This window comes from Echeneis naucrates, chromosome 5 (genome assembly GCF_900963305.1).
Source record: "Echeneis naucrates chromosome 5, fEcheNa1.1, whole genome shotgun sequence".
Taxonomy (NCBI): Eukaryota; Metazoa; Chordata; class Actinopteri; order Carangiformes; family Echeneidae; genus Echeneis; species Echeneis naucrates.
The window spans coordinates 18,411,794-18,428,214 of record NC_042515.1 but is presented as its reverse complement, the minus strand read 5'-3'; the positions used below and the strand labels follow the sequence as shown (position 1 = coordinate 18,428,214).

The 16,421-nt window shown below is 43.0% G+C and overlaps 1 protein-coding gene across 3 annotated transcripts in view; it reads left to right on the top strand.

Annotated features, from left to right (window-relative positions):
* The window catches only part of prickle2b (prickle homolog 2b), a 74,823-nt gene extending 60,783 nt beyond the window's left edge, over nt 1-14,040 (top strand). For all 3 annotated transcript variants that reach the window (XM_029502977.1, XM_029502978.1, XM_029502979.1), the window contains 7 exons: nt 1,844-2,027; nt 6,330-6,443; nt 7,416-7,553; nt 9,370-9,573; nt 10,135-10,321; nt 11,416-12,306; nt 12,451-14,040. In XM_029502977.1, the coding sequence (XP_029358837.1) occupies nt 1,844-2,027; nt 6,330-6,443; nt 7,416-7,553; nt 9,370-9,573; nt 10,135-10,321; nt 11,416-12,306; nt 12,451-13,394 (2,662 nt within the window). In that variant the 3' untranslated portion in view covers nt 13,395-14,040. The remainder of the gene's footprint in view (nt 1-1,843; nt 2,028-6,329; nt 6,444-7,415; nt 7,554-9,369; nt 9,574-10,134; nt 10,322-11,415; nt 12,307-12,450) is intronic.
* The last annotated feature ends 2,381 nt before the right edge of the window (nt 14,041-16,421 follow it).

The window sequence follows — 16,421 nt, the reverse complement described above, 5'->3', positions numbered from 1 at the left end:
GTTCATTTTCTTCTCTGGACGATGTTGAGAGCTGTATCTGACAGTAATAGGATGTTTGCTTCTTGCTGAGCAGGAAGGACTCTCAAGGGGTAATAAAAAATCATCCATATTAAAGACCTTGTCTTGTGTATTTTCTTGTGTATTTTCTTTTTGAGGATTACATGTCATATAACCAGTCGTGGCATGTCAGTAGGATGTTGTGCTCAGACAGGTAGAGAGATGTCTGTTCTGTCATCAAAATCCACCAGGACTTAGCCAAATAGGCTGAAGTGCTTTGTTAACCAAGACTCAGGCCTTAGACGAGAAGTGCTCAACAGGATCCTTAGCCAGCTCACTGCACAGAACGGTCTGGGCTCTGAGCACTTTTCACTAACAGAGCTGTAGCCAACCAGGTTGTCTGTCAAACATTGTCCTGAGTGTCCTTAAGCTCCTCCATAAGGCTGTCTGTCAGACAAGCCTGTGTCTGCCAGGGAAGGTAATGGGATTGTCTCCCTGGTTTGGCCGCCTGAGGGGCAGCAACGGTTAGTGAGATGCAACCTTCTGGCCACCCAGATTTTCTTCTTCATGCGGGGGCTTAGGCTTGTCATTGACATACGGAGCTGTTTGTATGCAGTGCCTTATCCCTTTTGGTCCAAGCACAGACTTTTCCTTTTTTTATTTTATTTCATGGACTTATTTATGGACGTATTTCACCCATTTCCTCCTTTGCTTTTCCATAGATGTCTACTCTATACTCTGTACTCAGTACTCTGCCATTCTCTGAGGAGTAATGTTTGTCTCATAATCCAAATTTTTTTTTTTTTTAAACAGAATTTAAGAATGGTTGTTTGAGTCTATGAAATATAACAACTCTATTTATGACTCTCTGGACACAACTGAGGATGAAAGAGCGGTGTGGAGGAGTCAGTGTCAAACACTCCCGGCCTTCATTTCTTTGGAAACTCACACATGAATACTTTCCATGTTATAGCTGGGTGGGTCTGCTTGACTAATGAGAGCGGAGCACTGTCCTTTCTAAGCATCTGTTAGTGTTTCTTGCTAACCTTGTTCATGTGGAAGTTTGTGTGTTTGTACAGTGCTGCTTTCCATCACCATTATTGGCTTTATTCTCCTAATTTCCAGTGCCTGTTTGTGATTATATCTTCATACTTGATACCCCTGGAGGACTGTGGGGCATTATAATTATGGCACCCATATTTTACTGTGAGAGCTGTAGTGGGAAGCCTTGACCTTTAAACTGTGTGGCTTTTACATGCTTTATGGGTAAGGAGTCGGCAAACATGCACAGGCCATGTGTGCTTTTGAACAAAAGTCCGGGGCTTTTGACAGAACCTTAAGGGACAGTCACCAGGCCCACAACCAAATAGGTTGAATGACATGTTTTCCATTTTTACAGCTCCTCTTGAGGTTACCTTTGGGGCGGGGGGGAGGGGAGGAAAAAAAAAGAAAAAGCTGTTTAGGACTCTGAAGCTAGCTATTAATCACAGAAATTAAAAATAATCTCAGCAACCTCTACATTATGACATCTTGTTTCTGTCTAAACCCTGTCACCCCAGATTTCTATTCACAGTGATTTATTAAACTGAGGGATTTCTTCCTGTGTATTCTGAGATATTGTGAGCTAAAATGGAAAAACAAACACAAAAAAAATAAAATAAATAATGTCAAAGCAAAAATCCCACTTCTCATCAGCAGTATAATCCAGAAGGCTAAATCATCACTTCCACATGTAGTCTAGATAGATAGATACTTTATTAACCTTATTATGTTGAACAAAAATGTAGTTTACACACCAGAAGGCATCATTGACTGATGTTCTTTCCCTCTGGTTTTTCCTTGGCAGGAAGATCTGTGTGCACTGTAAGTGTCGTCGGGAGGAGCATGCAGTGCCAGCCATGCCTGTAGAGATGGAGAAGACGGTCACCAAGCTGATGTACGACTTCCAGAGGAACTCCACCTCAGATGACGACTCTGGCTGCGCCCTGGAGGAGTACGCCTGGGTGCCACCAGGACTCAAACCTGAACAGGTATTAGCATGTTTCCACTTACTGTAGTCTGGGCCACAGCCCGTACCGAACAAATGGTACTGTAGAGGTCTGTCTGTGGAATCGTGCAGTTTTCCTGTTCAAGTGTGTCAGCTGTTATCAATCACACCTGATTGTAGACACCACTCATCTCAATCTATGGATCTCATCCACCCCGATTTTACATTTTGTGTGCCAGAAGTTTTCAAAAAGCTCAGCTTTCCCTGTAATGTTGTGTGACTTCTTCAAATCTACACACTAAAGAAAAAGACTTTAGGCTCCAAAAGATCATCTCAGTGTGTCTGAAAGGCCACATGCACAGGCAGGTCTCAGATATAGACGCTAATACATTTACATACATTCCAGTACAGCACGGTGTAAACCTCATAAAAGTTCCAACCACTACGCTGTGTATAAGGTTACCTCATCCCTACATTTTGTAACTATGTGATAGCTCGCTAGTTATGCTGACGCCGCTTGTCTGCAAGATAATGTGTAACAAGGATTATGTGGCTTCAGCAGTCAAATTGATCTCAAATTTATGCTGCTCCTGAACATGTTTACAGAAGGTTTCATCACCTTTGCGAAGGCTCAGCTAAGCACGTGTTAAACGGCCACGTCCTTGTTGATGAAAATCCTCTTTTACGACGCTCAGTCCAAGCGTATGGTGTACATGTGGGAGGGTTTTCAGTTTTATTTGTCAATAGGTGCGTTCATGGACGCTGGTTTCATTTTGTTGATGAGCTGAGAGTAATGAACTGGTCTATACAGGATGTTGGCACGGCCCAAAGATTTTCACCTCGCAGATGACAGAGCACAGCTATTTTTCATTCCCTTCCAGGGTCACACGTCTAACCCCTGGAGTCATTTCGGTTCTCGTATAGGGGGCAATATGACCGAAACAAAAACGGTCAGGCCATAATGCAAACTGTACTGCAGCACCATAGAACTGAACAAACTAAAAAGTCTGATGCTGTTTTTACCTTTTGACAATAAACATGAGGAAAAACAATCAGTCCTGGTGGAAAAAATGTGGCACTTTAAGAGGATTTTTATAAACCTACATGAAACAATTTCTATTTTCCCCAACCTGATGTGCAAATCATTCAAGCTGTGAAAATATGCTGTGTGATCCATCAGTGACGAGCGGAAGTGTGCCAGATATGGGGCTTTTCAACACCCTGATTTCCTCCACAAAGGTAAAGAAAGAGAGAGATGGTAAACACAAAGCTAATCTCCAGGATCTTAACAGTGGGTTTGGGTTTCACCGTGGGGAAATGCTGCCGTGTGCGAGTCTGCTATTCAGCCTGCAGTGGTGTAAAGTCACCTCAGCAATCAGAGCTTTCAGAGCAGAAATAGGCTGAAATAGGCAGATATAGCTGTGGATTATGTGGGGAGACTCGCCGCTTACGTGGGACTGAACAAGTCTTGTTTGTTTTCATTTCTGAAATACAGACTCATAATAGAGCATGAATCTTTATCCCCAAACATGCAGCCATTACTTAGTGTGTCGGAGATGTTATTGAGTTTGAGGCTGCCAATATTTTCCCTCCATCAAATAAAATTCTTGGATGTTGCCAAGTTACAGCTTGTTAAGGCCAAGAATGTTACTCAGCAGTGGCCTTCTTTCTTTTACTGTCACGTAGTGAGAGCATCAGTCTAATGGGAAGACTCTGTCCAGTATCTGATTTTAATTTGCAGTCGAACATGACGTATGCCTTTGCAGACAGCTCACATTTAGCATATTTAAATAGAAATGAAAATCTGGTTCTGAAATGAACCCACAGATTGGATGTGAATAAATCTCCTAACAGACAACAAAGAAAATGTTTGAAAAGGACACAAAGCTCATTTGACCTGTGTGAAAATGATCCAAATGACAATCAGACCTGATTTACTCTGAAAAAGCATGACCTGACCTGATCATTAAACATTAGCATGTTTCTTTGTTTTTTGTTTATTTTTCTTACCTGAGAATATTAGCATGCTATGGTTAGCACACACCTAAAAGTACAGCTGCTCCTAAATACAACCTGACAGGTGCTTTTTCAGCTGTGGAAACTTAATGTGACACCTGCGTTCTAATACGCTCACTACAGCTTATATTTTGTGCGGAATCAACTATCTCAGACCTTTTTAACTATCAAACGCAATGAACTCGCTGCAACCCATACATCTCAGCAGAGACGTGAGAGGAAAGGGACAAAGAATGAAAATACGCCCATTAAATCAGCCCTCTTTGCTATAAAAACACCATCTTTCCCACCATGTTTGGCTGTTACTCCCAGTGTTTTCTCAACAATATAATATGTGTGTCCACTAACCACTGTTAAGTGGCGTGTTGAGAGAATGTCAGGCCTGGTGCCTGGTGGTGTCTTTTCCTCTGGCCGTCTGGCCACTAACAGCAATCGAAACCAGCTGTGTGAAGCGATCGTTCTTGTCACTCAGCTACAATGTCCTATTCGCTTAAACTTTTATAAACACTCCTTCCAGAACAGTTCCAAATTCTGCCCTGTCTTTAGTTTCGTCTGCTTTCGATTACAGTTATTATCACAAGCTGCTCCTCTCACTCTCACACGCTCACTGCAACTGTGTGTCCATTGTGTATGTGTATGTCTGTGGCTGCACGTGTGTTTGTCTGTCTATCAGTCTTTAGATCTTTTCCTTGGGGCAGAGTGCCTTTCACCTCCAGATTGTAACCCTGTTGTTGTTGGAAGCATGCTTTGTAATTTGTCATTAGCTTTGTGTGTTTATGTTTGTGTGTGTCGTGTGCTTGTGTGTTGGTTTTGCATGTGTATTTGTCCTTGTGCATAGGTGTTCTGTGATTTATCATTGCTTCACCACAGTCACTACATTCAGACACCCCCAGACCCAGCAGCATCTTGAGCCACGCTGGCCACAGATCCTGCAGCCCTCGCCAACATCGAGGGGAGGCAACAAAAGCAGAGCAGGAGGAACTGGGTTATGCCTGAATTTATAAAATACTTTTTGGCCTCGATGCTGAATGTGATGCAATCAAGCCTATTAACTTCTAACAATTTCAAAATAGAAGAGCCTTTGAAAGCAGTGCATCCAGTAATTTTGATCCCCTTGGTTTCATTGTTCAAGTCGGTCTGTGTGTGACTGACTGTGTAATTGCCAAGGGCGAATCTGATGGCTTTTTATCAGTAGAACCATTTAGTAGACAGACAGGTCATTAAGATCAGTATGACCTAGTCAGCAGGTATCGATCTTATTGTCTTTCTACAAGTTCTCATACTGTTCTTTGTTTAGGTTGTCTTCTTGGTTTTCATTTCAACTGGAATACCTTGTTCTTTCCTCTCCTTACACGATTTCTTGTTCCATTTTCATCTTACTTGTGTCTGTATTACCTCCCTACACGTCTCCTCCTCCTCCTCTATCTGTCTTTGACCTATGTCCTCAAATCTCCCTTTAAAACCCTGTGGCTTCTGTGGTTAGCCATTCTCTCCTCCACTCACATTCATATATGGCTGCCTGACCTCTGTTAAACCCCGGCCCCCCGTTACAGTGTAATAAAGCAGACTGTAATAAATAACACTGAGATGACACTCATTGTCTGATGCTGTAATGTAAAGAATTTCCAAGTCATTTAGAATGAACAGATTAGCATTAATCCTGCTGTCGCACACATATGGCTACATGCATATGTGTTAATCACTTTGTGTGTGTGTGTGCGCGCGTGCATGGGCGCATGAGTGTACTCATGACTGTGTGCGTGCATTTGACATGTCAGTAATATATTCCCATGTCAATGTGCAGAGATGGAGAGGTGGGGTTCCATTAAGTCCCCAACAGTGGCCCATAAATCAAAGTGATTTTAAATGTGTGTCTGTGTGTGTCTGTGTGTGCGTGCGTGTGTGTGCGTGTGCGTGTTTGTGTTTGTGTGGGGGTGGGGGTGTAGGTGTTGTATAGATCCTGTTATTTTTTCTTTGTGCAGTTTAGTATCAAAATGGCTAAATTGCCAAAACTTCAATGAGAAAAGAGTCAAAGGAGTCAGCATTTGGTATTTTGGTGAATAATGAAAGTATAAAACATTTTGCAATTTTCAGCATCTCCAGTTTAGAATTAACAAATAAGTTAGATTCCCTTCATGTTTTTTGGTGGTTGTACAGCCAAAAGACAGATGAACACCTTTCCTTACATTTACTGCATTTAACAGACAAAACACTAAATTGATGAGGGAACAATAATAAGCAGAAGTTTAATCACTTTGTATTTCTGGTCTGTCATCTAGTCCGCATGTTGCAGATATGTTGTTGTTCATTGTTTCTGTCTGTTCTTCAGGTTCATCAGTACTACAGCTCCCTGCCTGAGGACAAGGTGCCCTATGTGAACAGCCCAGGAGAGAAATACCGCATCAAACAGCTGCTCCATCAGCTCCCGCCCCACGACAATGAGGTGAGAGTCCAACCTGTCCCCTCCCCCACCACCTCCATCCATCCATCCATCCATCTATATGTCCCTCCCTTCTTTCCCTCCTTCAGGGCAATACAGAGATAAGAGGGCCAGACACAGGCAAAATCCGAGTCTGTCTTTGTGATCAGTGGGGATGAGATAGTGAGGTGTTTATCTGTGTAGCTGCTTTTTGAAGTCGTTCACGTCAATAAATCATTACCGCAGCTAATCTAAAATTGTTAGTATGATCGTCAACTACATTAGTAATGGGAACGAATCACCATTTTCTCCCTCCATTATTATTCAATCTAACTTTAAGTTCATGTTCTGTCTGGGAGGGAGGTTTGTTTTGTTTTGTGCTGGATAATCCCAGCAACATTTCCACACCACTTACTATCACCATCCAAATGTACCAATTTAAGAATTTTTATTTCTCTAAGCCAATTCACAACAGCATCTTTGTGCTGCGTCTCAAGGACGTCCTTTACTCTCTAATGACTACTGCACAGACATGGCTTAAGATCTCTGTTTCTTGAAATTGAAAATAATAGAAGTAATAAAGTGGAAAGAATCATCACTTAAAACATGTTCACCCACCCTTGTAATCCCAGTGGTGAGATATGCAGCAACAGAATATAGGAAATCACTTAAATTTAGGAAGTAAGGAAAACGATAGAACAGCTCCTGTATCTGCACCAAAACTGAGGCCTCATTCCTCCATCAAGTCACATCAAATCACTTCAGTACTATTTGCATCATCCTTCTAACAAACAACCAACACAGGTTTGCTGGAGGCAATAATATATTTTGGCAAAGTTTGAGTGCTATTCACTTGTTTCATTTTCAGGATCCCGGTTCGCTGTCACTTTTCAGACTTAAGGAGACACTTAAATGGAAGAGGGAAAAAAAGGAGATAACCACCTTCAATTTTCTGACTCTATGTAACAATTTAAACACGTGTGTGTGTGTGTCCAGGTCCGCTACTGCAATAGCCTGGATGATGAAGAGAAGCGAGAGCTGAAGCTCTTCAGCAACCAGCGTAAACGGGAGAACCTTGGTCGTGGCAATGTCCGCCCGTTCCCCGTGACGATGACCGGAGCAATTTGTGAGCAGGTAACTGACAGAAATGTCAAAAAGCATAATTTCCACATCACTTCTCCCACAAGGGAGCTGACGAGATCAAGGATGACCTGAAAACATCATGTCTAATTGTCATTTCTGCGGCACGTGTGATGAGAGCAGAGGTGCATTTTGTGGCTGGTGGAATGGAAATAACGAATAGTGTGAACGACACACTGAAAAATCTGCTGACATTTCAGGTCTTTGGCATGATGAAAGTGAATATCTTTATCTTGACACATAACGATGAAGTGATCTTGTCAGTCTCACCTTAAAAGTCTTGTTCTGTAGGAAATCTGAGTGTTGGGTGTGTGTATATTCTATACAGTGTGTCTCGTTTTCACTCTCCAATATGAGCTGTCACAGCATTTGTCTGTCCTATCCTGTGAGAAGAAAAAGTTTGAAGCGTTTCAAATCTACCTAAATATTTCACAACACAGCCCCTGTGTCCCATCAAATATTGAATGCGTTGTCTTCATGTTCTCTCACCGTGGCCTTATTGGACTGCAGAATTCTTTCAACAATAGACCACCTCACCTCTGCATCCGATAGCCATTTGTTAAAAAGTGCTAAACTAAGTAAAGCTCCCCTCTGTTGTGATGGTAGCCCGGGTGGATGCTTTTCACCTTGTGTCTTTCATCCGCTCGGCAGATCACTCACAAACACACAAAAGCAAGGCAGCAGACTGTTGGGAGATTGTGTATTGATTGAATTCCCCACCCCCCCTTTGGCCCCTTGCAGCAGTACAGGCTTTGTGCCAGTGAGATAACCTGATTGTAACTCTCCCCCTGTATCCTTCTTCCCAACCTTCTAAATCCACTTTGCCTACATAACCTTTCCTCCCTTGTCTCCTTAGCATTCCCTCTTGTTTATAGGTCCGGCTCCGCTGCTTTTACACCTCCATGCCGCTCTCGCTTTCTGTTTTATCCCTCCATATATCTCTGTTTTTATTTATTTTATTTTATTATCTACTTTTCCTCATCCTCCAACAGTCACTTAACTTTCTCTCCCTGTCTGTGGCCCCCCGCCCCAGCTACACATTCAAACACTCGCTCGTGCGCTCAGTTAATTCCTGTTTCCACTGGTGTGTTGTGCTGCATCTGTTTCAGTACCAACACTGACTTGTTGAAGGATCTCATTAAAGGGATATTCTGTAGATTATCCTGCAATGTTGAAATTATTATGTGATCAATTATAATATCATTATAATATGACAAATATGTTATTGCTTTGTCTTATTTGATAGTAACTGAAGCTGTTTGGGGTTTGGGCCATTGTTGGCAAGTAATTTGAAGCCATGACCTCAGGCTTTAGGAAATTGTGATGGCTGTTTTTCACTGTGAACACTTAAAAATTAAATGTTAGACCCATCAATTTAACAATCCCACCATTGTTGCCTCTTTATGTGCTTTTTGCCTCCATAACTGACCTACGATTGGACTACACTGCTTCATGTTCCAACCACCTGTTATAGCAGCATACTAATCATTTTATATTAAGGAATCAGTAATACCATATAACATTTCAACCTGGCTTCCTCTCATTCCAAGCAACAATGCTCAACAGGTGCACACAAAAGAAACTTTTCCAGGGTTTCACAAACTTGCTTTCTAGTTGCTGTCAAAGTCAAACTGCACAAGCCTAAGCAACTGCAGCTTCATTTACAATATCCCATTCACGCAGGGTTGATGCTTGCTCTCTGATTTTCGTTGTTGGGCTCTGAAGAGAAACACAGAGATCTAAATACTGGTACATTCTGACAGTTGGTATATTCCAGCTAAATTCTGTCCTTCCTCAAATCTCTCTCTAGTGCGGAGGCCAGATAAATGGTGGGGATATTGCCGTGTTTGCATCACGGGCGGGTCACAGTGTGTGTTGGCACCCTGCCTGCTTTGTGTGCAGCATGTGCAACGAACTCCTGGTGGACCTCATCTACTTTTACCAAGATGGGAAGATCTACTGTGGCCGACACCACGCAGAGAGGCTGAAGCCCCGTTGCACTGCCTGCGATGAGGTACGTGCCCATCAGATGCACTGGCACACAAAAAAACACACATACTAACCCACATCATCACATTAATATTTACAGACGCACATATCTCCTATTTTAGAGAACTGGGTAGGTTATTCATACGAAGTATTTTCTCACAGCATCGTGCACACAAAACACACGCCTTTATATGCAGCTAACACACATCATATTATGCTCACAGGCTTCCCAATACAAACTGTCACTGTTTTATATCATGCAAGAATTTCTCAAATCTAATGGGGTTAGCTCACAATGTCCTGATCTCGAAACCATTGGCACTGATACAAATGGAGACAAGGACATTGTTAGTACTTAAAAAAGCACCCAGGTGATTAAATACCAGTGTGATTAAAAGTAAATGCATCATCTAGAAGTCCCTATACACATAAGCTTCCTTTGCAGAGGAGAGAGGTCTGTGTGGAAGGGGGAAAGGGGGGGCGAGCTGAGCCTTTGTCCTGTCATTCCCTGCACACTAATAACCCAATTGAGGTTTTACCTCCAAGGACCAGTGATAAATGATACTCTTTCCCCATTCTTTCTTAGATCATCTTTGCGGATGAGTGCACTGAGGCAGAGGGGCGTCACTGGCACATGAAGCACTTCTGCTGCTTCGAGTGTGAGACTGTGCTCGGGGGCCAGCGCTATATCATGAAGGAGGGGCGGCCATACTGCTGCTCCTGCTTCGAGTCGCTCTATGCAGAGTACTGTGACTCCTGTGGGGAACATATTGGTATGCTGCACTACCATCCAACATCTATCACTGTACCTTCCACTGCATTAATCACCTGCAGGTCATGAAAAGAAACCATTTCACAAAAAATATAATATGCTAAGCACATGGCTACATGGAAAAATGAAGTGAGATGTGATTGGCCAGTAAGTTTTTTTTTTTTTTTTTTCATCAGGGGAGAAGTAAGAGTGACCTCATTTCTTTGCTGCAAGTAGCACAGAAGAGAGAGCAAATAGCAGGAGAAAGGATATGACATGACTGAGCATATCACTGAATGCATTGATCAGATTTCATGATGTCATCCATAGCCGGGCATTTGAGGCAGAGCCTGCAGGGAGGTGCGTCTGCCTCAAATGCCTGCGTTACTGACAGAGCATTAAAATATCTCTAATAGGAAACATTACCTGGTTTTATCACTGACACATTTTACCATCTCACAAACACTGCAGTGCTACAGGGAAACTCACTGAGGGGAGACATAGGGGTATTTTTGAACAGGAACTTTTCATATTAACACCTCTTGGCCCAGCGCCACCTCCTGTGCCTGTGTGTGTGTGTGTGTGTGTGTGTGTGTGTGTGTGTGTCTGTGTGTGTGTGTCTGTGTGTGTGTTCTCTTGACAGGACGCCCAGGTGTGATTTTGGCACATACTTCTCAACAAATTTGCTCTGTAATTATTTGACAGGATACAGAAAAGTATTCGGCTAAAAAGCACAACTGATTATAAATTTAAACCATCAGAAAACATGCTCAAACCAGATGGCAGCCATTAGCAAATTGCTGGTTTTCCTTCCCCCTGGAGGCTATTAGAAACATACTCAAAATGCAGTGTGTTCATACAGTACAATACAGGGCAAGTTCCATAATGAGTTTGCCCCCAAGTGTTGCTGCCTTTAGCTTAGTTTTTTCGCTCAACAAGCAACTTATAATGTGCTACTATTTTTATATGAAACAGCATTTTTAATAAAGAAATTCAATTTGAGCTCTGATAAAGATGTTTTGTTTTCTATTTTAATTGTATATCAATACACAAATCCAACAAACTATGTTTTTACCTAGAACTAGTGAATTCAGGTGGTGTTTCTCCTTCCTGCAGGCATCGATCAAGGCCAGATGACATATGATGGGCAGCACTGGCACGCCACTGAAGGCTGCTTCTGCTGCGCCCGCTGTAAACGCTCCCTACTGGGTCGTCCCTTCTTGCCCAAGCAGGGACAAATCTTCTGCTCACGCTCCTGCAGTCTAGGGGAGGAGCCAAATGGCTCAGACTCCTCAGATTCAGCCTTTCAGAGTGCTCGCTCCACCAGAGAGTCCAGACGCAGCTCAAAGACGGGCAAGAGCGGAGGAGGGGGTGGTGGAGTGCAGGTGGAGAGATTTTCAGGCGAGGTGGACCCGCTGTCTTTACAAATGGATCTTCTGAGTCTCTCCAGCCAAACACATAGTTTGACTCGTGAGCCACCTGCCTGGCAGAACCAGGAACAAACAGCTGACAGTTATAATTATGAGTCCCTTTCAGACCAAACTGCCAACCCCACACCTCTCCAGCTTCTCAGCCAGTGCAACGTCAGGACTGCCTATAACCCTGCCTGTTCCGAACAGAGCAGTCAACAGCACGATCACAGAATCAAGGAGAACATAGTGTTAAAGAGGCCCCCCATCACAGCCATGAAGGGTCAGTCTCTGAATGAAACGTGGTTCCAGCAGCAACCTCCAGAGGAGTACTATCCACCCAAGCTGAGGACCCAAAAGAGCTTCACAGAGATGCCTCATTGCTATCAGTATCACAACGGTTTCTCCTCTGACAAGCGCTCCATCAGTTTGCACGGCTTTCAGAGGGACAGGGACAGAGATGTGGGGCCACCAGCGGCGACACCGGTGGCGAGAAGCAGAAATCCGATCAATGCACTTAACTTCCCAGAGCAACTGACCCCTCTAGAGCAGACTCCAAGAGGATCCATGGAGTCCCTGGCCCTGTCTAACGGTACAGGTGGGTAATGGTGCTAGTTGTTACTCCTTTGTGAGGCTTTTGTCTCTGTTCTTTTTTTTTTTTTTTATGCATGTTGTATTGTATGATAATCAATAAAAAAAAAGTTGACACTTCACCTCTTTTTCTCTTCGGGAAACTCGGCAGATGGAGGAGGAAAGCGTCAGGAGCACCTTTCTCATTTCTCCATGCCCGACCTAAGCAAAGACTCTGGAATGAACGTGTCAGAGAAAAGCAACATGGGCACCCTCAACTCCTCGGTGCAGTTTCGAAGCTCTGACTCTATTCACAGCCTCACTGCCAGTCAGCCCTACATGGAAATGGATCCCCCCAGGCCCACCCAGTACAAGATGCAGTACTGTGACCCTCCTGGAATGGGTGGGGCTATGGGCATCACCCATTTACCACCTGGCTTCACCTTCCAGGAGGAGGATCGGGTGAGTTTAGTGAGTAGCGCCAACGCTGCCCGCTTGCCACCCATCAGTGAACGCAGGGCGGGCAGTGTTGGTGGAGGAGGCAGTGGCAGGGGAGCAAGTATTCGGCTAGATGCCCCGGAGGAGACTTCGCAGAGGCGCCGGCACCATCACCATCGCTCCCGGCGATCCCGTCGTTCTCGTTCAGAAAATGCTCTCCACTTGGTGGCAGAGCGAAGGGCAAGGCCTCAAGAAAGACCACAGTTGTGTGTCCGTGAGGATTACGACCGTTTCCCGCCACCAAGGAGTGCCAGGGACCAATTTGGAGTTACAAGAGGAGGGGGAAAATACCAGCCCCAACTCTTCAGGCAGTGTCCCAGGACCACTTCAGACCTGACGTTGCAGAACCCCGGGGCCAGCCGACGCACTGGCTTGAACCAGTACTCCTGGGACGATTATGACGATGACGATTGGTGCTCCACCTGCTCTTCATCCTCCGATTCGGAGGATGAAGGTTACTTTCTTGGTGAGCCAATCCCCAGACCCATCCAGCTGCGCTACCTCAGCAACCAGGAGCTTGTCCATAAGTACAACAACATAGGGATGGGTGGACCCAACCGCAGCGGGCAGTTGCACACCCACAAACGCAGAAAAAGCAAGAACTGCATCATCTCCTAACATCCTGACATTTGTCCAAATTGTGTACACTAACATCCTCCACTCTGGAACAGAAAAAAACAAACAAACAAACAAAACTCACAGTCCATTTATATAGTGTTGTTGAGTGTTGAATATTATGTAATTGAAAGTCAGTGATGAATTACATTTGGTAAACAGTGAAAAAGCAACAGTGTTTGCATGTTTTTGGTCATTTTAATCTTTCAGAATATCTCCTGAGTATTAAGGCTGTTACAGTAACATGCGCGGTTGCTAGTCAGAAAGTTTATCAGAAACCGATGGTGCAATTTTTTTCTTTTTTCATCATAAGTTCATTTCCATGCAGCAGACAAGTGTGCAAGGTAGTCAGTTTGGTACAGTTTAGCTTTTTCATGCAATGTGATTTAGATATAGGATATACTGTACTATTGTATTCAGTTCTTAGTCTGTACATAGATAAATGAATTAATAATTTCACTTTAAGTTAAGGAAGTCCATGTAAATATGGTTGTAAATGAGGCCTCACATATTTTTATATTTTGTATGGATAGAATCATTTATGTATTAAATATCTATAATGTAGAGATAGAAAACTACAAAAACAACATATGCATGTTTTATTTGGCTGACCTCATTCTGCGTTTGGAATAAAGGAGTATTTCAGTGATTTTTTTTTTTTTTTTTTTGATTGACAGTCAGTTTTTACTCTCCACAGAGTGACAGTACATGTCTGATGCGCACAAGTGTGTGTGAAACGGTCACCTTCTCCATCCGTCAAATGATTAAATGAATGAAAATGTGGTGTGGAGGTTGATTAGAGCTCCCCCCGCCCCCCTTTTCCATGGCATATTAATGTATGTACAGTATGTACTTAGACAGAAACGGGTGCAGCCACATTTGAACACAGAGCTCCATTGTCCTGGGAGCAGATGCAACTGACGTTCTGGTTTTTTGCATCAGCCTGTTCACATTGGAAACTGCTGACAAAGGTCTAGGGATTTAGTTAATGAAATCTGATGATGCTTTGTTTGAGTATTTTTTGCCCGCACATTCCACATGGTTCTGGGGGCGGCAGTGTTAGTCTATGGTTTACCCACTTCCAGAATAAAATACCTCATTGGCATTTGGAGACAGTCTTGTCACCCTCAAGCCAGATCGGAGCACCTTTTAGGTTTTTGCATAGCACCAACATCATGTCAAATGTTTAATTTGCAGGGACTTTTTGAATTCTTCCAACTTTAGTCATTACTAAAAAACAAAGATGTTCCTTTCAGCCTCAACTGGATTTTTCACCCCAGATGATGTCCCTCATTGTACTCAGTTAGAAACAAGTAAAAATCCTGAGCATGCCCCCTTCCTCCTGTTTAAATACCGCCCTATACAGTACAACAGGTTGAGTCTCCAAGTGTTAAGCAGTGTCATATTGTAAATTGGATTGCCTCTGACGTCCATGTGGCCAAGGGATTACTGCTGCTAGCCCCCATAAGCCATGCACGCATACACATATGCTTGGAACAAGGTGTGTGAGCGTCAATCTCTTGATTAGAGGTGTCGAGGCACTAATGCTGTTAACATGATTGGCACATTGCCACCATTACTTCACCTAACCTCAACTTCCAAGGCGTGTGCACCAGTTTTCATGTTTACTCTGGGCTACTCGGACAGCTCCCAGACTGCAGGCAAATGAGGCCTCATTTAGTCAGCTGAGATATAACAAAACCAGCTGCATAAACACGTGAGATACATCATGTCTGACTGATGATGACCTGGCCCATTAGCAGAGACTTTCCCCCTGCTTTTAGCCAGTCTTAAAGCTGCAGCAGTAAATTAATCAGCTGAAAGTTTGGATGTCTATCACAGTAATCATTGTCTCTGAGTTTGATGAGACAAACAATAAAATGCACTCAATCTATCTGCATATCTGCAGTTACTGTTCTTGAAACATGAGCTTTCGAAGTATCATCATCAACGTAGTCCATATCAATTTATCTCTTTATTAGCCCGGTGTGTGTGTGTATGTGGGGGGGGGGGGGGGGGGGTCTCCATGTGTTTAATTAAAAGCAGATGAAGTTGTGGCAGCAGAGTGCAGCCATATGCTTCCCAGGCCATCCCATACTCAAGGTGGAGGATGGCTGATGACGGTCGCTTTGCTAGCCAAGATCGAATTGTCAGCAAAATAAATCCACAGGAGGTTAGGTACTCAGCATCTTTAACAAGTACTTGAACAATTACGTGTTACAGAGCAAGTGGATGAGAAGCATTTGTATTTACCCGGACATTTTAAGTGAGAACTTGATCTACATTATCCTATCTTTGTCAAAAACATGAATCATGATCATGATGTGGAACCATTCATCTGCAAGTATCCGCAAGTATCACATCTCCTTTTATCTTCCCTAGTCTATATTTTTCCTCACCAAAGCATGTTTACATGATTAAAAGTCATGTTTACAGTGTGCTTATTCTATACCAACAATTGCACTATAAAGCTTGTTATAGATGTTGATATATATGTGATATATGTGATATATATATATATACATATATAAAGAGAGAGAACACAAATTGGCTGTCATTAGATATTCAGACATATCCATTTTAATCACAGCAGTTAGTCACACCTACAATAACTTCTAAAAACTGCTGTATCATGGAGCAAGAATGATAATAAGGAGAAAGGCAGCCAACTGATGAAAATATTTTTTCTTCTGTGGCCATTTTCTCAACTCTTTCTGGCAATCCATAGTTACCTGGCAAAAAATGCAAAGGTGTGATTGCCTTGTATTGCAGGTAGTTATATTTTACAGTCAAGTCAAGGTCTTTTTTTCTCTAAAGAGACCATGGAGACCAGACAACCAGGGGTAAGTGAACTGAGTAAACAACAAGCAAATCAAGTGTCAATGTGAAAATAGATGGTTTAGTCAAACCTTGTTCAACTCTGGCATGATAACTGAATCGAAAAGTATGTACATTGGAACAAAAGGATCATCGTTATCATACCTAGTTTGCAAATTTAATTTGAAATCTCTCTTGAGAGAGTTAGGGTTA